This window comes from Pelobates fuscus, chromosome 2, assembly GCF_036172605.1.
Source record: "Pelobates fuscus isolate aPelFus1 chromosome 2, aPelFus1.pri, whole genome shotgun sequence".
Taxonomy (NCBI): Eukaryota; Metazoa; Chordata; class Amphibia; order Anura; family Pelobatidae; genus Pelobates; species Pelobates fuscus.
This window is the reverse complement of record NC_086318.1, coordinates 34374674-34396294: the sequence shown is the minus strand read 5'-3', so window position 1 is coordinate 34396294 and position 21621 is coordinate 34374674. Positions and strand designations below refer to the sequence as shown.

General features: G+C 38.6%; 1 protein-coding gene across 1 annotated transcript in view; it reads left to right on the top strand.

Annotated features, from left to right (window-relative positions):
• Nucleotides 1-12636: 12636 nt before the first annotated feature.
• MMUT (methylmalonyl-CoA mutase) overlaps nucleotides 12637-21621 on the top strand; it is a 46834-nt gene continuing 37849 nt past the window's right edge. Inside the window, exons 1-4 of the mRNA XM_063442066.1 lie at nucleotides 12637-12729; nucleotides 18762-19205; nucleotides 20206-20573; nucleotides 20979-21136. Coding sequence (XP_063298136.1) covers nucleotides 18797-19205; nucleotides 20206-20573; nucleotides 20979-21136 — 935 coding nt within the window. The 5' untranslated portion in view covers nucleotides 12637-12729; nucleotides 18762-18796. The remainder of the gene's footprint in view (nucleotides 12730-18761; nucleotides 19206-20205; nucleotides 20574-20978; nucleotides 21137-21621) is intronic.

The window sequence follows — 21621 nt, the reverse complement described above, 5'->3', positions numbered from 1 at the left end:
TGGATGCGGTCTCACACAATGCCCAGCAGAGGTATTGGCTGACCTACCCCAAAGCCGTGAACCTTCCCCCCTGCACAAGCCGGGCAGCAGAGACATGACACGATACTTCCCTAAAGATCACTCCCAGTGCCAGCGAAATACCGTTTGCCGCAGATGCCCCGCTAAACTGATAGAGGAGAGACAAGACACTCCAACTGGATCATCGGAGAGACCTCAGAGCACTTGAACTTGGACTTACACTACCTTTAGGCGGCTCGACTTATCCTGCAAAATGCCAGACTGTGCTATACTTTTGTTTTGCTTCTTTCACCGTAAGCACAAGTGAGCTTATCTCTGATACTCAAAGTTATATGCATATTTATACTGCTAATATGTTCTCACTGTTCACACTGCTAATATTTTTAAGCTTTAGTCTATAACAAACGTAAAAAGCATGGCTATTTTATTATTATTTTCTTTATTACGCTTAACATGAGAATTATATAAGCCAGTTATTAGATAATAGCCTCACTCACGCTGCATCTGAGAATATACGTACTAATCCTCATCAAATGTACTTCCTTGTATTTGCAGTTGAGGTTTGAAAGTTCTTGCTACGTTTCGCATAACCGCGATAACGCAACCTTCCTCACAGTTAGATAAGACTACAAGCTATGAAACGTGATGTACACAGCCTCTGCCTCAATCGTTAGATAAGACTACAAGCTATGAAACGTGATATACACAGCCTCTGCCTCAATCGTTAGATAAGACTACAAGCTATGAAACGTGATGTACACAGCCTCTGCCTCAATCGACAGATACTAGACTAGACAGCATTGTTTGAAGAATGACCCGTTTAACTAAGCATACCAATAATATAAAAATTGTGCCTGTATTTCATTTGTCCCACATGTTCAGCGAGGAAAATGCCTGAGGACTGCTCTCGGGGCACTTCAGACCTGCTTGTAAACTTTATGTGCACTACAAAAAAAAAAAAAAATTGGATGGTGCTGGGAAGTAAAGGAAATTGAGAAAACAATATGTGAGATGACAAATACACACATCCAGAGCACTGTGCACTGCAATTCAAAAAATATTGGAGGCAATCAGAGCACGTAAAAAGTGATTTAACAAAAACAAATGCAAAAAGGACAAAGTTCAGTAGTTTGCAGTTGTAATATAAACTCGAAGGAACTCTGAGGACAAGCAGAGAGGAATCCAAACTACACAGAACCTGGCAACAACAGCTTAATCAAAGAACATAATGAGCTACATAAAGTCACATCTTGAAATATCCCACAGATATAAAAAATACAACACGTCTCGTATTCCAGTGAATTTACATTTTGAGGACAAAATAGCAAGATTTCAAACAAAGTTTAGAGACGCAGAGAATTCTTTTTCAGCTTAGATATTTTATTTTTGTCTAAATCTAAAATGTACTTTTATTCACTTTGAATCCTCACATCTGAATAGCATTATCATCAAAACAATCTTAAACCAGTTTGTTTACTAGTTACACTAACTCTGGAATAGCAGGGGAGTGAGAGGTGACCAACAGAGTGAAAAAAGTAGTAAAAAAAAAAAAATATATAAAAAAAATCAGCATTTAAATATTATATATTTAATAAACATATTGTTAATATATAAATGTAGATTTTCGTACTATGTCTGTTTTTCCCCTCTATTGATTACTTGTTAATTGTTTTTCCCGAAAACGATTGAATAAATTAAATCCATCCATACTTTTAAAAAAGTAGCATGTTGATGAGGGAATTAGGAATGCAGGTTGCTAATTAATAATCAACTAAAATGAGAATTGCCAACTACGATGTCTCTCTCTACATGAAACCGGAGTTAATGTTTAATTGAGCAACGGACACTATTGCAGTATCCCTGGCAAACACCAGAGGGCGATCAAAGAAAATAAGGCACAGATCGCAATGAAACGCATGGCCATATTAGATGTTCCAAATGGTGGAAAGCACGGAAGTGCGTAATTATAAGAAGGCACCCGTTTAACTGCTCATCAGTCACCGGTAAAGATAAACAGCTGAGAAACTAGAGCGTTTGAAAGGAGAGGTGTGCTGAAGGAGTAAGTATCCAATCACAGGAGAACGTGAAGAAACGCCCACTACACCAATGGACTTCCAGGACTTATCATATTTAAGGGGACTCAAGGGAGTGAGGTATTAGGCTTGTATACTTGTTTTTTATTTTTTATTTTATTGTACTTTTTATAATACCGGTCCCTTAGGAAGTTCGATAAAGGGAACGAAACTCATAGGACCGTTTCCTTGATTATATTCTTTTAAAGGATTTATTTTCTGCCAATAAATATTTTTTTTTTACTTCAATATCATCTGGAGTTTGTGATTTTCCTGGTATCCGTATTGGAAATACCACTGGCAGTTGGATATACCCCCATAACCGTAGGGGAGGCACCCTGAGGGCTTGTTTTAAACAACTAACCTGTGAGTGAAACCATTTTTGGTGTTTGGTGATTGAGAGGCTATAACAGTATCACACTATGTTGTATTTTATTAATTGTTACAGTTTTAACAGTTGGATCCCTATTCTGTTTGTATTTTATATTATCTTGCATGTGGTTACCATTTTGGGAGGTAACTAGAGGGAAGCTGAGTATCCAAAAGTTAAGTTGATTTCCTTATTTCCACAGGTGAATAGGTGAATAGGTGGACGTTGTGTACTGGATGGATTTTGCACTGAAGGATTGCTGGCTCTGCCTTGAGTTGATTTTTTTACAGTTTTGTCTGGTAGTATGTATAGGCCTCCTTAACTGGCTACTTTTTTCCAGTCCCACTCTCTTCTAAAATGATGTTGTGTTGCCAGTTCCCACCTGCCAGTGTAGCATGATGGTTCATGAGCCTAAGAGACTAAGCATATGCAATGCAATTTGACATACAAGTGAGTGTTTGGGAGTTTACTAGTTTACTGGTAGTGCCAATACATTTCCATGCGACTTATACAAACATGTATTCCTAATGCTATAATATAACCTTACCTATACGTATTCAACCCCTCCGGCTGTGAGTGTTTTTCACTTACTTTCACTCTCCTGCCATGAAAGTCTCGCCACAGTTGTTCCAACTCCTTGGCTTAGATCAAGATTGATAATCGCTGTTGCAGATCAGAACATTCTTTTCAAATTAGTTCAGAGTGTTTATTCTTGTTAAATGCAGTATTGGAAAATGGAGGAAATGTCATAGCTAGTAACAGAAGCAGAATATAGCTTGAGTAGATGTTCACATATAGATGTCATCATTGCATTATTCTAGCTGTGTCTTATTTTTGCATTACTTGCCTGAATACACACACAGTAAAAATCAATGTCAGCCAATCCAATGTTTCCCATAGAGAAACATTGGAAGGTATGTGCGCATGTGTGTCATAACGCCACTCTGTGCCAGTTAAATGGTCTCTATGAGTTTAACTTGGCTATGGAGGCAGAATCGCCTATAGTGGCTGTCAGGAACACAGCCACTACAGGTGCATTTAAACCTTCCATGTAAACATTGCTGCTTCTACAAAATGGCAATGTTTTACATGAAAGGGTTAAAATGACAAGACCACTGCACCCAGACCACTTCATTGAGACACCGTGTTTTTTTACTTTAATGGCCCTTTAACTAAGCCAAAATAAACATACTATAAATAAGGCACAGTTTTGTGGTTATGATTCAGCAGACCTGTTGTGGTGCTCACCAGACTAACCTGCCCCCTTTTTAGTGGTGCAGATATCACCCAATGTGACAGCTAGGTTCTACCGTGTTTTCCAGGACACACACTACTTGTGCATGCTGATAGTGTGTTCCATGAAAAGTAGTGCATGTAATTTATACACAATAGGAAGCAGGGGCTTCGCTAGGGTAAAGAAAACACCAAGTGCTAAAGCCCAAAAATAATTTGGTGACTCCTTCCTAAAGCCACACCCCCTCACCTCTCCTCAAATCCCACCCTGGCCCCTCCACAATTCCACAACTTAACACGCCTCATGACACACTCATATTTACTTACAGACATAAACACACAGACACAGATGGGCAGATACAGACACAAACAGACATACACAAGCACAGATAAGGACGAACAGACACACACACACACAGGCAAAGATAGGTTGACAGGCACACACACAAGCACTAACAGTGACACACAGACATGCACACACAGGCACAGAGATAGACAGACAGTCACTTACAGACTCACATAGACACAGACAGGCAAACATAGGCATAGACACACACAGACATAGACAGAGTACTGTGTACTGTGTTTTTTGCTGGTGATGTGGTGTGTGTCCTGGGGATGCCGTGTGTGTGCATGTAGCCACATGTGCTTAGGATGCAGTATGTGAGTGAAGGGGATTCTATATGTATGTACAGGGGTTAGATTATGGGATAAAGGCTGTACTGTGTGGAGGAATTATGTTTATGTATTTATTTATTACATTCAGTTTATTCCTGCCTCCCTCGAGTTACCTTGAGGCAGAGAGGGGGGGACATCGTTTAGATCTCTGGTCGTTCAATGTTGAGACTGTGGTATCCTGTAACAAAGCTCTAAACTGTCTGGAGCTCAAACGATCCATTATATAAGGTCTGCAAACAGAAGATGAGAGCTGTGCATAACCCTGAGTCCCCTACTAGCCCCAGCACTTGGAATTTGGGGCTAATAATTCTAATGTCAATTTTGGAGAACAGGGGCTTTACTTGGGCCTTGGGCCTACTCGGGCTCTAGTCTGGGTTATCCCCCCAATGCCCCTGGTAACAAATGAAAAATTCAAAAAGAAATGCCTTGATCTGATTCTTAATTTGTAAACTAAAACATATGAATGCAGGGTACCACCTATCAGCATGAAGCAATGATATGACCTAGGAATACATGCTATATCTGTCAACTCTATAAAAAGAGGTCACCTATATTGGAAGTTGTAAAACATTTACCAACAGAAATCCATCTGCCTAGAAATTCGATATCACAAAAGAAGCATTATTAAAGTTGGACTAAGAACAAAAAATTAAAAAATGTCCAAAAAAACTACAAAACTTTCCAATGTAAAATAAACATTACATTAGAAAAGAAAATATCTTAAGAGTATTTATGCATTAAAGAGAATATTTTTGAAAATTAAAAATTAAATTACATAGCCAAGCTATGACTATTGCTAAGTAGAATTTGTTCAAATTAGCACTTTTTATCAAACCTTGCAATTCCATTTTCAGTTCACTACAATTTGCTGTTTAGTTTCTAAACCCCGACATTACTATAACAAACTGTGCAGGGTTATTTACTAAAAAAGGTATACATTGTTGGGATTTCAAGATAGACTATTTACTAAAGAGCAACTAATGGATTGCAGACATACAAATCCACAGTGCCTTAATATGACAACAGAAAGGGAAAAAAGCAGCGCTACCTCTACACTTGTAACGGATTTAAAGAGGAACTGCCACTTCCAGAGAATGCTTTTTCTGCATTTACCGGGGTAAATAACACAGCAGGGGTAAGAAAATAAAACTTACATCTACCACACTTCCCCATTTCAACAGTTCCTCTGTCCCATGATGCCTTGGGATGCCTAACAGATTTGCAGTACGCACACGCAGAGCCAGAATTACCCTCCTTGATGCCCCATGGCCAGTTTTCCAATTGGTGTGGGGGTTCCACGGCGATTTGCCCATCGGGTGGCCCAAGCATTTAGGGTCACATGCAGAAAAAAGGTAAGTGAAGGGTGACTGCAAATATAAACATATGTGCGTGTGTGTATGTGTCTATGTGTGTGTGTACCTGTGTCAGTGTGTGTATCTGTATTTCAATGTGTATCTGCCAGTGTGTGTATTGGTGTGTCAATGTGTGTGTCTGTGTGTATCTATGTGTCTCTGTGTATGGGCTAGTGTGCGTGTGTGTGTGTATGTGTCAGTGTGTGTGTATGTGTCAGTGTGTGTGTTCATGTGCCAATGTGTGTATATCTGTTTGTGTAGTTGTCAGTATGTGTATTTGTGTGACAAGGTGTGTGCATCTGTCAGTATGTGTATCTGAGTGTGTGTGTTTCTGTGTGCCAGTGTTTGTATGTGTGTCAAGGTGTGTGTGTGCGTCACTGTGTATGTATCTGTATGTCAGTGTTTGTATCTGTGTGTATGTCAGTTTGTGTATCTGTGTACGTGTCAGTGTATCTGTCAGTGTGTGTCTGTGTGTCAAGGTATGTGCATCTGTATGCCAGTGTGTATCTGCCAATGTGTATCTGTGTGTGTGTGTGTGCCAGTGTGTATATGTGTGTCAAGTTGTGTATACCTGTGTTTGTATGTGTCAGTGTGTGTGTTTTTGTGTCAAGATGTGTGTATCTGTGTCAGTTTGTGTGTCTGTATGTGCCAGTGTTTATGTATGATTGTTTATGTGTCGGTGTGTTTGTTTGTTAATGTGTATGTATATGTGTAAGTAAATATATAAGTATGTATGTGGCAGTACATATACAGATATCCCAGCAATTAAACACCAACACAACACACACTCCTGCAAACACAAAGATTACATACAAATTACACACAAATGTAAACCCCATATTATGGATTGAATGTGGTAATAGAAAGTTGGAGCTTCACCAGGAGGTCCAAATATATAGGACCGACTGGCGAAGGTATGAGTGGATTTGAGTGTTGGATGCTATCTGAGGGGAGGCTAGAGGGGGAGAGGGTGTGGGAAGAGCTGCGGTAGTATGTCATTAAACATACTATCTATCAACGCAAGGGGCTTAAATTCAGGTCAGAAAAGAGGCTATTTGTATAAACTACTGATCAATAGTAAAATAGATATTGGTTTCGTTCAAGAAACACACTGGACCAACTCTATGCCTAAATTATGGAACTACAAAAAATTCCCAGTGGTCCATAGATCTAATTTGGCAGGAAAGAACAAGAAAAGAGGGGTGGCAATTTTTTTTTTCAGGTAGCTTGAAATATGAGCTGATCTATGAGGAGGCCGACCCGGGTGGTAGGTTTCTTATAGTGATAGTTCGAATTAATGATATTGTGTATACTTTAGTAAATGTTTATGCTCCAAACCAATCTCCATACAGATTTTTGGGAAATCTGATGCAAAAGGTTGACCGCGTATCGTCTGGCAGCCTAATTATCGGTGGGGATTTTAACTGCACTATAGATAATAAAATAGATAGGAATAGAACTAAGCCCGTTCATATAGACGGCAAGCAAAGAACAGGTCTATCAATGATGCAGACTTTTCTGGCAAAAAACTGTTCGTATGATGCTTGGAGAACGTGTAATCCAGAAGCGAGAGACTATACGTTCTTTTCAAATGTTCATCAGACATATACCAGAATCGATTATTTTTTGGTTAAATCTGAAACTCTGGAGCGAGTTAAGAAGGTGACAATTGGACCGATAACATGGTCCGACCATGCACCTGTAAGCTTAGTTATAAAAAATAATGCCGAATATAAATGCAGAGATAAATGGAGACTTAATGAAAATTTACTAAAATCAGAAACTAATGTAGAAGAACTGCGCACTCAGACTAGAGAATTCTTCGAAATCAACGATACAGGGGATGTCTACAATGCCATGCTATGGTGTACTTTTAAATCATATATAAGAGGTTGTCTCATAAAATTGGGTGCCATTATAAAAAAAAAGAAGGGAAAGGAGCTTAACAAGCTCTATATTGATCTGGCAAAACAAGAACGCTTACATAAACTCACCATCGATTATAAAATTTTGGAGGATATTAAAGAGATCAGGGGAAAAATATTAGTAAGAACCCAAGAAAAGATCAACAAAGCCATGTTAATCTTAAAACAGAGATGGTATTATGGAAACAATAAAACAGGGAAAAATCTTTCAAACAAATTAAAAAATAAAAATAAACTTCAATCTATAAACTATATAACAGTCGGAAGTAAAAAAAAATGCTCTCTCCAACTCAAATTGCTAAAGCATTTGAAGATTATTATAAAAGCCTATACAAAACAGTTTCTGGATAAATTGAGCTTACCAAAAATATCGATGGAGAAACTAAGTCAATTAAATGCCCCATTTTTCATTCAGGAGATTAGTAATACTATTAAAGCATTAACAGCAGGGAAAGCACCAGGCCCAGATGGCTTCTCCACAATTTTTTATAAAAAATTAAGTGATATAATTTCACCATATATATTAAGAACATTTGAAGATTTTGCTAATCATAAAGCCATCCCAACAGAATTACTTCAGGCTTCCATAATACCAATTCCTAAGATAGATAAGGACCCAACATACATTTCAAATTATAGACCAATCTCTCTTATTAATTTGGATATCAAAGTTTACTCCAGAATTCTGTCCGATAGACTTAAACAAAACATACCCAATATTGTACATTTAGATCAGAGCGGGTTTGTAGAGGGCAGGGGCACATCTGATAACATTAGGAAATTATTGAATGTCTTATATCATGCGAACCAAAGTTCGTCTCCCTTTGCTATGGTTACCCTCGATGCCGAGAAGGCCTTCGATCGGGTTAATTGGAAGTATTTGGAGGAAGTACTGAGGGCATTCGGCATTGAGGGTTTCTTTAAGGAGTGTACAATGGCATTATATAAAGATCCTCAAGCCAAAGTATCAGGATATATGTTTCAATCAAATTGGTTTCCAATTAGAAATGGGACGCGACAGGGATGCCCTTTGGCACCCCTGTTATATATCCTTTCTATAGAGCCGTTGGCAGCTGCGATCAGACAGAACGATGACATCAGCGGGCTAAAAGTGAATAGGATGGAGAACAAAATTGCACTATATGCAGACGATGTCCTATTGACCCTTGCAGACCCTATAAGATCTATCCCAGCCGTATTTCGGCTTATTAACGTATTTGGTAAACCCTCAGGTTATAAAATAAATATAAAGAAAACACAAATCCTGATGAAAGGTTTAAGTGGACCTGGGGTAGACAAACTCCAAAAAGATTTTAAATGTGACTGGGAAGCAAGGAATATAAAATATTTAGGGGTAAAACTATCGCTAGACTATAGAGAAATTGGAGGACTTAATTATACAGACATTGCTATCCAATTTAGGAACATCTTAAAAAACTGGAAGGGATTGGAACTTTCTTGGTTGGGAAGGATTAAAGCAGTAAACTTCTATCTCCTCCCCAAGTTGACATTTTTATTTAGTAATCTTCCATTGAGGGTGTCATGCCAGACGATACGCGGTCTTCAAAGGCAATTATCAAACTATATTTGGCAAGATAGGAAACCTAGAGTGTCTTTGGAAATACTACAGAGAGACTGGAAAGAAGGGGGGACTTGTTTCCCAGACATACAGAAACTATATATGAATAATATGGTAGCACACTTAATTAAGTGTGATAACTTCACAATGTCTAGACCAAATTGGATAGACATTGAAAAATTAGATCTCTGTGATATAGAACCTCTATTTCTCTGGTGGTGCGACAGTGAATTTCTAAAAAACATAAGATCTAGTAATCCGATGAACAATACAATGATTTACATTGTTAAGCACTTGAAAAAAAAATACGGAACAAAACACATATCATCAAATGCCCCATTAATAAGCTTAAAACATTACATAAAGGATATAAATATCCAAGAATGGGTAAACTGCGGAATAGTAAGAATAGCGGATCTTTTAAATAATAATAAAATACTGCCATTTCCAATATTTCAGTCTAAATATAACCTCCCTTCGAAGGAAATATTTAACTATTTAAGAATAAAATCCTTTACTATGGGAAAAGTCCTTTCGGAAACTTCTCCAATTGACCAGTTCGTAGCATTACATTATAAAAAAAAAATTGCATCTAGATTTAATCAATTTTTAAGAAGTCAAAGGCAAATAGATAAAGTGCCAGCAATGAATAAATGGGAGCAAGAACTTCATTTTTCATCCCCGGTCGAGGACTGGTTGTTGGGTTTACAAGCAGTAAAAAGATATATACATGGGGTGAATATACAGGAAGTGTACTTCAAACTAGTATACCGATGGTACTTGGTGCCTACTCGCCTTCATAGATTTCAACCCACACTCCTACCAGATTGTTGGAGATGTGGCAGGGAGTTAGGTTCATTCTCCCACATCTGGTGGGACTGTGAGGAGTTGAAACCTATGAAATTAATCTTAGCGGAATTGGTAGATTTTGTGTTTGAGATTCAGACGGTGATTACGCCTCAAATGTTTTTGTTTCATCTAGACCTGCCAAAAAGCAATATAAAATTTAAAATTCTTATGATTCACATCTGTATGACAATAAAAATAGTTATGGCTAGAAATTGGAGAACTATGGGTGCGTTAAACTGGCATGATATATGTACACAGATAGATTACCAACGCAGCATGGAAGCTGGGATAGCTCTAAACAAGATATCTAGAGAAAAATATAATGAAGTTTGGGTCCCTTGGGTTAGATATATTAACCATAAAACTCAAACCCCCCCCGCCCTCCTATAGATAGCCAATCATGGTAGTAGTGAAAATGTGATGTATGGATAAGATGAACTGTATGTATGGTATGTCTGTACGGCAGTAGATACAGCAGAAAACTGGTAGATGTTTATTCATATTTATTATCTTATTGCAAAGTAACTTTTTGTACTGTGTTTAAAATTTTACAGTTGAAAGCTGTATCTGTACTTGAATGAATTTTTAAAAATGAAAATAAAGATTTATATATATATAAAAAAAATATATATATATATATATATAAGTATGTATGTGGCAGTACATATACAGATATCCCAGCAATTAAACACCAACACAACACACACTCCTGCAAACACAAAGATTACATACAAATTACACACAAATGTAAACCCCGCATTTAAAAAATCAACACTACATCCAAACACATCTCTGCACGCAAATGCAAAGATTACATACAAACACATCCCTGTATTAAAACGCTAAAATTATATACGAGCATCAACTCTACACACAGAAACACACCTGCTCCTAAGTACTACAATATGTTTACGATCTGTATAATTAATGTATGTATATATATATAAACTAAATTTGCCAAAAAAAGAAAACATTATGCTCTGCAAATGGAGGTTTACCCTGTGGCACAAATTATTTTTTTGGGACGGGGGTGTCCACGATGTTGATACATTATGTCAAAATTAATAGGAACCCCTGCCCTAATGTATCAAAGCAATATACAAATGTTGGCACTCACTGACTCTAGGTGTTGGCATTAAATGGTACAAGATGCAACTCCAAATTAAATTCTATGGCTTTCCCTTGAAACTTGTATTGAAATTTGCTGTGTGTATTACTACTGATGTTCCATGTAAGGTAAGCAATTAATGTGCAGGACCTAGAGTATTTATATGCTCGTATATATTTTTTCTATTAGTTAATATTGTTTGCGTTTCATCTTTCTGCACTGGTGACGGATCCATAAATTGAGGCACACAGATTATTTGTTTACATATGTATCTCTCGATTCTCTTTTACGTATCAAATTCCTGAAATATATTGGCATTACAGCCTGTACCAAACAATCTAATTCGTTTCTTTATTTATTTGAGTGTGGTTCTACCAATTTTTTCCCCCAGTTTCCTCAATGCACCCTCCCTTGAACCTGTCCCTTCATATTTACATATTTATTAATGCATACATGTTACAATAATTTTTGAGTGCAACTTGTATTGTTTTTATAATACATTTATATATGTACAACATAAAAATAGTAATATAATACACATATATTAATATACATGCGCATATATTTATGTTCATATAAGTGATAGTCTCCCACAATTGACTTTAAAAAAAACAACTTTGCCCTTGTGCAGACCCATACACACGCGCACACACCCCGAGTGAACCATAAACTCTTAATTAATCATGTTCTGGTCCATGGGAGATCTTTGATTTTTTTCACTGGCTGAGTCGCGGTTCTCCAGCCTGTCGCCCTGTGGCCTTGCAGGAAATCTGGTCCAACGCACACAAGCTTTTTCAACGGTGCACTCACGCACTGCAAGTATCACATAACTTATATACTTACCCTGGTGTTACCCAGAAAAGAATATAAATTAAAATAGAAGGAAATATAAAGAATGTTAAAACAGTTCAGCACGAACAATTGCTAACTTTTAGTTTGTATTTATGTTGTTCAATAATTAAGAAAGGAACAGTTATTCTTTATACCGAATATGTATCCGCTTCAGAAGCACCTAGCGCATGGGCAATGGCCATCCCTGATTGGCTGTCACCCAGGCTCGCATGCGCACCAGGATAACACTTCCTTCCTCTTTTATACTCACCTTGTCTGTAACACACTTTTCTTTTCTAAAAAAAAAAAAAAATTGGTCTAAAATATCTAATTTGGAAAAAGTCACCAACTCCGCTACAGTCACAGTTTGGCTATATTTGTGTGAATTTTGCAACTTGGTGTTAAGTGGATGAATCCCACAAAATGGATTAAAAGGGAGTGCCATATTTTTTATATAAGTTCAAATATCCAAAGTTGGAAATATTGCTGACCTCAAATTCGATTTTCACATAGAATTTCTGCCAATTCCCTCTTTAGAAACTAAATCTGAAACAGTCAGGTAAAACGGAACGGTAATCGTTACTGCTCGGTTTCCCGGGGAAGTCTGAGAGTAGAGGGATACAGGAAGTGCTTCTGCAGAGGATTGCATGCCGGGAGTTGTAGTTTAGGGAGTTGGTGAAGTATCCTGCAGTCCTCTGCTACACAATCCTGCAGGTAAGGAGACATAGACCCCTAATATGAATGTTTGCATTATGTCTAGGCTTCTTGAACCCCAGTGCTCCTGCAGTGATGGAAGGGAAGGTTATAGGCAGAGAAACAGCTGTGTGTTCAGTATTGTTTCCCTTTCACCTTGAAGCAGAGACACATGATCACACCCCATGTCACTGTCACCTATTTGGCTTTCTTACTTATTATTTATATACAAGGTGTTCTGCACAGAGATCAGCTAATGCAACAAAAATAAGTGTAATTATTATCATTATTATATGTTTTTACTGTATGCAGAGTGAATGCATGTGTATATGTATTGCTCTCTGGACTCACATACACAAAAGCTGTTTTTGTTTTGTGTTTTTTTGTTTGTTTGCTTTTTATGTGTAATTAGGCTTTTACCAAATTGGGTATCATGCATTTTATAACATTATAGAAATGTTAGCTCTAGCCCTAGCCTGAACACAAATGTTAAAGAAACGTTCTATGATTGCTATTCTTTAAATAGCCAGGGGTATGGAATGTTTTTTTTTTTTGGTGGTTTTTTTTTTTTTTTATATATATTTTTATTTAAATCTACTTGTCCAAGGGGCTACAGTAGTAGCTCAATCTACTTGTCCTAACGTGTGTGTGGTGTGAGCTCCCTATGTGTGACGTGTGTTTTGGCTGTATGTAGAGTGTGACTGTGGTGTGTGCTGGCTGTATGTGACGTGTGTGGTGTGTGCTGTGTGCATGTTACGCGTGTGCTGGCTGTAAATAGAGTGTGAATGTGGTGTGTGTGTGCGTTCGCGCGCTGCCTGTATGTGATGTGTCTGTGCTCCCTATATGTAACGTGTTTGTGTTGGCTGTATTTAGAGTGTGAATGTGGTGTGTGTGTGCTGCCTGTATGTAATGTGAATGTGGTGTGTGCTACCTGTATGTAACGTGTGCTGGCTTTATATAGCTTATGTGTGGTGCCTGTATGTAATGTATGTAATGTGCGTGTCAGTGTTGGCTCTATGTACTGTGTGTGGTGTGTGTTGGCTGTATTTATTTGAAGCAATTTGATTCACATTTTTATTTTTTATGACTTGTGTTTTATGCATATATAAGTCATGCTTATAATATATACATATGTAAATATACACATATATAATATACATGTTTATTTGTATATATGCATAATATTCTTAAAAATTAACGTTTAATCAAACATTGTCCCCAACTCACTTTCCGACACACACACACACCCACAAACACACTCTCTGACCCAAACACATGAACTGAAAAATACAAACAAAAGGGTCAGCGCTGATAAACCAAACCAAAAAAGAAAAAGTGTAGATAGGCAGCACGCGTTTTTTAGAGCTTATAACCAGCTCTAGTATAAATAGTGTACAGAAGAAATGTTGTTCGGCAGATGTCACAGCAAAAATTAAAAAGAAACAACAATAGTGCTCACTGTTTAAAAGATGCCAGGAGTATAAAATAACAGTTGAGCAGGCAAACTGTTCAATAAAAAGGGCAAAAATGGTATAAGGCCCACCTTGGATTCTTTGAAATAGTCCTCACTGGAACACTAAAATCGGGTGCCAGGCAGTAAAGGATACAAAGTAAAATAATAACAAATAAAAAAGGTAAAATAGCCAAAATACCTATATTAATAAACCATATTAAAATACCCACAGCACGTTCCACCTACAAGGCTTTATCAAGTGGAAATATAAATGTTTTAAATTTTTATGGTTTTCATATTGCTGTGACATCTGCCTAACAACATTTCTTCACGTATCCCATAGGTGGGGATTATACCACTTTACGCTATTCATACTAGAGCTGGTTATAAGCTCTAAAAAGACGTGAGTACGACCATATAAGTCCCCTATATTTATTGCTATTACATTTTTCTGGGATGTATTGCACTATTAGGTTTTTATTTTTCTCTGTTTTTACATATGGATCTCAAGAATGCTTTAATCTGGCACTTTTATAGACGAATTCTACTGACAGGACTGTGGTTTTTTTTCTTCTTGCAAGTTTTTACTGGGACTTGAAATTGGACATTTTTATTACTAATATTGATTATCTTTTACTGCAGAACATATTTATTCTGTTTTTTATTCTTCTGTGTTATTCTATACCATATATTGTCCATATCCCTTTGGCGCCACCTGCCCTCCTCTCTTTTTGACCTACGCACATACTCCGGAGACACACACACACTGAGCCATTTACACACAAACTACATCTGACCCACATACAATACGACCCCATTCCATCACATTACCAGCAGCTGATCTGCAGCTTGTTCCCTTTCCTCCATGCAGGCCACTGCCATATGATGTCATGCTCCCAGCGGCCTTAAGCTCTTGCATTTGGAGGAGCAACTGCCGCTCCTCGCACTTTCTCATTCCTGTCTGGTGGTGTACTGTGTCCCCAGCCGACTCTAAGATACAACGGACAGTCCTTCAACCTCACCAAGTATCCCCCCAGCAGCCCGCAATAGGACTAAATTAATAGAAAAACTGTTCGGCCAGCGTCAGGCGATATGAATTCCAAGTCCCTGTATAACGCCAACATATTCCACAGCACTGTACATTAGGTGAACAAGACAGATGCTAAAGTCTAACAAAATACAGATTAAGGAACACCGCACACAAATACCGTTTTACATTTTACAAAATTAAATCACCTTAATTAAAATCACCTACCTCAGCAAACAAATATGGGGATTCAGTTCCACCATAAGGCCAGATCATGGTAAGCCCACAACTATGCCACAGTACCCCAATACTGTTGGGTCCTACACTAATTTCAACATGGGAGACAAATTAAATAGTGCAAAATGTATTAAAGTGTATTCAATTAATCTGTTGTAAGAGGATTGAGAATATATATAACAAAAAATTGATGTAATAAAAAAAAAAAAAAATATTTAAAAATATGCAATGTCAATACTAAACAATTAAAGGGACTCTCCAGTGCCAGGAAAACAAACCCGTTTTCCTGACACTGCAGGATCCTGCAGTGCCCCCTCCCTTCCGCCCTCCATCCCATGTCGCTGAAGTGGTTAAAACTCTTCAGCTACTTACCTGAATCCAGCGCCGATGTCCGTCAGCCGGTGGGGGGGGGGAACAAATGCGCATGTGCGACAATGGCTGCTTGCGCGCATTAGACCTCCCCATAGGAAAGCATTATTGAATGCTTTCCTAAGGGGAAAAATTTACACTGGAGGTCCATGAGGACCTCCAGCATCAGATAACGGACCAAAAGTCTGTTATGAATCTGGAAGCGCCCCCAGTGACTGTCTGGTAGACAGCCACAGAGCGCAGGTTTAGAGCTGCAATGTAAAGATTGCTGTTCTCTGGAACTGCAATGTTTTACATTGCAACACGAAGTGCAACAGGGGCACAGCACCCAGACCACTTTAATTAGCTGGAGTGGTCTGGGTGCCTGGTGTGTCCCTTTAAAGTGATAGTGCTTTGATGTATATGCCCACAATGCATATGGTATAGCTGTTCTATATCAAATAAAATTATTAAAGTGACATTGCTATCCAAAAACCTCCTCAAATTTCTACTTTCCTGTGGTTACCTCCAAAGTTGCATCTGAAAAGTGCTCAACACAAAAGGAGGCTGGTCTGGCCTCCAAATATCCATAGAAAAAGGGAACTGGGGACACAGTGCCTAGTGGTTGTTAGGAGGGAGTTGGCTGTTTCTATCAGAATCAGGTTTACATCTCTACAGCAGTGCTTTGCAGAAAGAAGATCCTGGCTATATGTCCATATGTCTCGGGAGCAGGAGTCCCCAATGCACGAACGCACTGCGTATGTGTCAGGATGCTGTTGCAGGTAGAGTGCAAGCTGGTACATACACACTACTTATCCTTTTCAGTCCTGAATGAGGTTTGGCAACGCATTGCAAGGTTTAAGACCCATGAATGCCCTTGATTTATTTTAGGAAGCGTTTCTGCAGAGGATAATTGTGCAATAACATCAACTCTCGTCTGTCTGTCACCTTCTGCATGGTAAAATTATACCATTCTATGAAAAGCTACTTATAAAAGTGTAGATTATAGATTCCTTAAATATTTATAGAAAGCTTGCTGAGTGAAATTGCATATTTTACTTTGTAGAAGTTCAGTTTTTGTTCTCAGGGGGTTTATTTACCAAACTGGAAAATGCAGAGAATCGACGAAGGAATTGTAATTTCATGCACAAATTGTTCTCCAACTCCGTTATTGTCGCAGTTCTGTCGTTTTGTCTAAATTTGCACTTGTCTTGCCAATTCCCATTTCCATGAGTATTCCCCATAGTATCTGTATTTAGGGTGGAAAAACACAGATCGGGGAATTCTTTGTAAATTTTCAGAAATACCTATGTTTCTAAAATAGTTCATTCTCATTGCTTGCGGTACTTTCTGCATTATACTAAGCAGTATACGCAAGTACAGCAGTTATGTTGCTTCCTGGCTCTTCAGCGCCATGTGCCACAAAGGCCCACCCAGAAGAAGATGACGATGCCAGCGAAGGACAGGTTATAGTAAGTTAAACTCGGACCACAGCAGCAATGTCACAGTCGGGGGTTCTTTTCATATTCTGCAAAGTTCTCAGACGATGACAGTGCTGCTTTAAATTAGTTGTGATGATAGATTGGACAGTGGCAACGTTTTATTCTTTTGGTTTTTTTTAATGCATTGCAGATTGTTTTTATGTTGTGCCATGTTGGCAGCCTCGGGTGATTGGACTCCTCACAAAGAATGACAGAAGGTCATGCTGCATTGGGTCCACATGATAGCATTTGGCTAGGTATATTTTTCAAGGGGTACAATAGCTTACGTTTTGCTCTCCAGATTAGAAGGATTAAATAGTTCTTCATCTTTCCTACACTGTCTCCTGATCCCCTTCCCTTTGCCCCATTTTGATTATTTGCAAATTACCGTATTTATCGGCGTATAACACGCACTTTTTCTCCCTGAAAATAGGGGGCAAATGATGTGTGCGTGTTATACGCCCATATACCGTATTTTTCGCTCCATAAGACGCGTTTTTTTCCCCTCAAAAGTGAGGGGAAATGTCTGTGCGTCTTATGGAGCAAATGTGAAGGTTTACTTACCTGTCTTGAAGCGTCGGCCGGTGTTCAGCGCGCACCGCGATACTGGAACTTCAATTTCAGGTTCCGGTTTCCGGCGGGACTGAAAGGAAGTGCGCATTCAGTGAAGTTCCTGTACTGCGGTGCGCGCTGTGAAGCCGGCCCACGCTTCAAGACCGGTAAGTAATTATGGGACAAGGGGAGGGGGAGAACACTATGGGTTGAGGGGGGGGGACACTATAGGAGGGGGTGGAGAATACTATTGGGGGGGGGAGTATAATATGGGATGAGGGGGGGGACACTATGGGAGGGGGGGAGAATACTATGGGAGGGGGGGGAATTTCCTTCTTAAAATGAGGTGCGTGTTATACGCCGATAAATACGGTAATATCTTTATCTGCCTTCCACCATATCAAACTGGAATCTCTCTCACCTCAACCATTACATCATGATCTCTATCACCCCAGTCTTATATCCTGAGTTCTGACCTTCTATTTAAAATAATGACTTTAATCCACTGGGTTTTAAATTGGCTAAAAGTAGTATTCTGTGAACAATTTTATCTACATCAAAGATTTAAATACACAAAGGATTTGTAAGATGAATTACGATTAATTATTTGTGATAATTTTCTGACACATCTTTGGGAATTGCATTTAAAAGTTGTATAATCTTTCATATTGTTTCCTTATATACCAATTTGAAGTTTGGTTGGATCTTTAAATTTACTGAAATCATCGATGGGTTTTATTTCACAGGGACTTATTCACGTAACAATTCACTTAACTTGACTTGTGTATTATCAGCATCCTTATAAAAAATCCCTCCCCCCTTTTTCTTTCTTTACGAGTTGGCCATTTCCACATACATTTTGCAAGTTGGTTGTCATCTCATTGTTAAGTGAATAAATCCCAGGGAATCGGTAATATGAGTCATTGTTCATTACTGTCTTCCTTTGTTTTGCCAGCTCTAACTGTTCGGACTTCTGGTCTTCTTCAAACCATGCTGAGAGCGAGAGCTCAGCATCTGCTACTGAACAATGTACACGGACGCCAACAGCCCATTTCCACAAAGCTCCTAGCTCTCTGCAGGCTCACATGCAGCCGCTGTCCCTCCCCACGCCTCCTTCATCATCAGACATTGCACCCAGAATGGGCAGCGATGGCCAAGAAACAGCTGAAGGGCAAAGACCCAGAAAGTCTGCGGTGGCACACGCCAGAAGGCATAGTGATCAAGCCACTTTATACCAAAAGAGATACAGTGGAGACTCCAGAGGAATTGCCAGGCGTGAAACCTTTCACCCGTGGTCCTTACCCCACAATGTACACTCACAGGCCGTGGACCATCCGACAGTATGCTGGCTTCAGCACAGTGGAGGAGAGCAACAAGTTCTATAGAGATAACATAAAGGGTGAGTATTTAACCCATTCCTCAACCACCATTCTGTATGCATAGTGCTGATATGTTTTATGGTAATGGATCACAAACATCTCCGGCTGATCCTGATAACAGATTGAGGAATCTGTCCATGAAGTTGCATTAGATGATGTCCATGTTCATGAAGCAGTCTGAGGTGAAGTGTGCTTTGTGGCATAGCCCATTATCTTCCTGGATGTATCCGTTTGTACACTGATGGCTGTAAAACTACAAATGGAATGGTTTATATGTATCAATGTCCACTAGAGGGTGATATGCAACAAGGAAATGGGTAGAGAAAGGAGATTACAAGAAATAAAGATTGGAATAAAAAGTAAAGGTTTATTTTATCGATTTGCTGTAGGGGCGATTACCACATGCTTTCAAGGGTCACATCTTCAGGTATAACTAAAATCTATACCTGATGGTTACTTTAAGAACAATGACCACTTCAGCATTATCAACGTTCAGCATCTCCACATTCTGCATGCAGACACTGAGCACTCCCTGTAGTGAAGCAGTGACTCCATGATGAGATGTTGATTGGCGCAGTGCACATGCAAACTAGTCTTCTAATGCTTCCTTATGGGGAGGCATTGGATTGGCTGAGATCATCAGGATTGACATATTGGAACACAGTATTGTGTTTGTATTCCTGATGCGTTAGTGTTCCTTTAATGATAATGATGGCTTTAAAAAAAACATGCAACACAGGCTTTAACTAGTGTTTGACTTTCCAAACCAAACTTATTTATATACTTACTCTAGGAGATAAGGCGCCAATATGCGCATTTTTAGGAATCAATTAAATAGCGGCTGCGTCACCTTTTTTTATGAAATATGCTTGTGGCTTGGCTACTTTATTTCTTGACCTTAATTTTTATAATCCACAAGATGATGCTTTCAATATGTATTGATGATTTAATATTTACATTGTTGACACCTTTAAATAACTTGTTGTTTTCTATCTCTGAGTTGTCTTTTCTTGTTTGCAGCTGGCCAGCAAGGACTATCTGTAGCTTTTGACTTGGCCACGCACCGAGGCTATGACTCTGACAATCCCCGGGTCCATGGAGATGTTGGAATGGCTGGTGTTGCCATAGACACTGTGGAGGACACAAAAATGCTTTTTGATGGCATACCATTGGATAAAATGTCTGTCTCCATGACCATGAATGGGGCTGTCATCCCCATCCTTGCTATGTTTATTGTCACTGGGCAGGAACAAGGTGTTCCTCAGGAGAAGCTAACTGGGACTATACAGAATGATATATTAAAGGAATTTATGGTCAGGAACACATATATATTCCCACCAGAACCCTCAATGCGAATTATTGCTGATATTTTCCAGTACACTTCTCAGGTATTATTTTCTCCATTACTGCATTTGCAAGAAGCCTAAGTTTCTATGTATAAACAACAGTCACTTTTTAATATCGTTCTCAACAAATTTATATTATTGCTATTTAACCAAATTAAGTTGAGTTGTAATTATTACTTAAAGATCTGTTTCGGTATGAAAATGACCATCCTAGAATTGCGATACAAAGTTCAGCCCAGTTATTGGCTGTAGAGAAGCACGTCAGCTCAGGAAACCAACCTGCAGGAGAAAAAACAGCATTTTGCAGATTAGCCCCCAGCTTTCAAATTGGCATCATTATATTTTTCTTCTTGGGCCAGGTCAGGCTTCAGTGATTGTAGTGCTTAGACTGTCCATTTAATAAATCTTTGTGGTTTATTAACACTTTGTGTTTGACATTTCTTGTAGAACATGCCAAAATTTAATTCTATATCTATCAGTGGATACCACATGCAGGAGGCAGGAGCAGATGCTATTTTGGAGTTGGCATACACTGTGGCAGATGGGCTAGAATATTGTAGAACAGGACTGAAGGCTGGCCTGACCATTGATGAATTTGCTCCCAGGTATGTCTGTCTTTTCAAGAACATTTTTTTAGTTTTATTTAAATGTCCTGTGTTTTGTGGAAATCGTAATACCTTTTTTTTTTCTCTCCAAGCTTTACAAATAATGATACATAATGATATAGTTAAATCCATTACAGAAAATCTAAAAGTGAAAATTGGTGCAATTACCTCATAAATGTGCAAAACCTCTCACCGCTTGCATTTGTGATGGATGCGGTTGGATCTATTTATAACCTTCTGGTCCCTGTCAATGGGAAAAAAAAAAGTTGGAAGGGCCTATTTGTCTACTGGATTTTAACAGAGATTGCTAAAGCTTTGTACCTCACAATTTGTAAATGCTAACAGAAACAGTACAGAATGTTATTTTTTAAAACTTAAAAAGGACACCCCAAGCCCCATACAACTTATTTGACAAATGTTGCTGCAGCTATAAGACTACATCCTTCTGACATAGGAAAAACTTTTACTTTTTTGTCTTTGACATC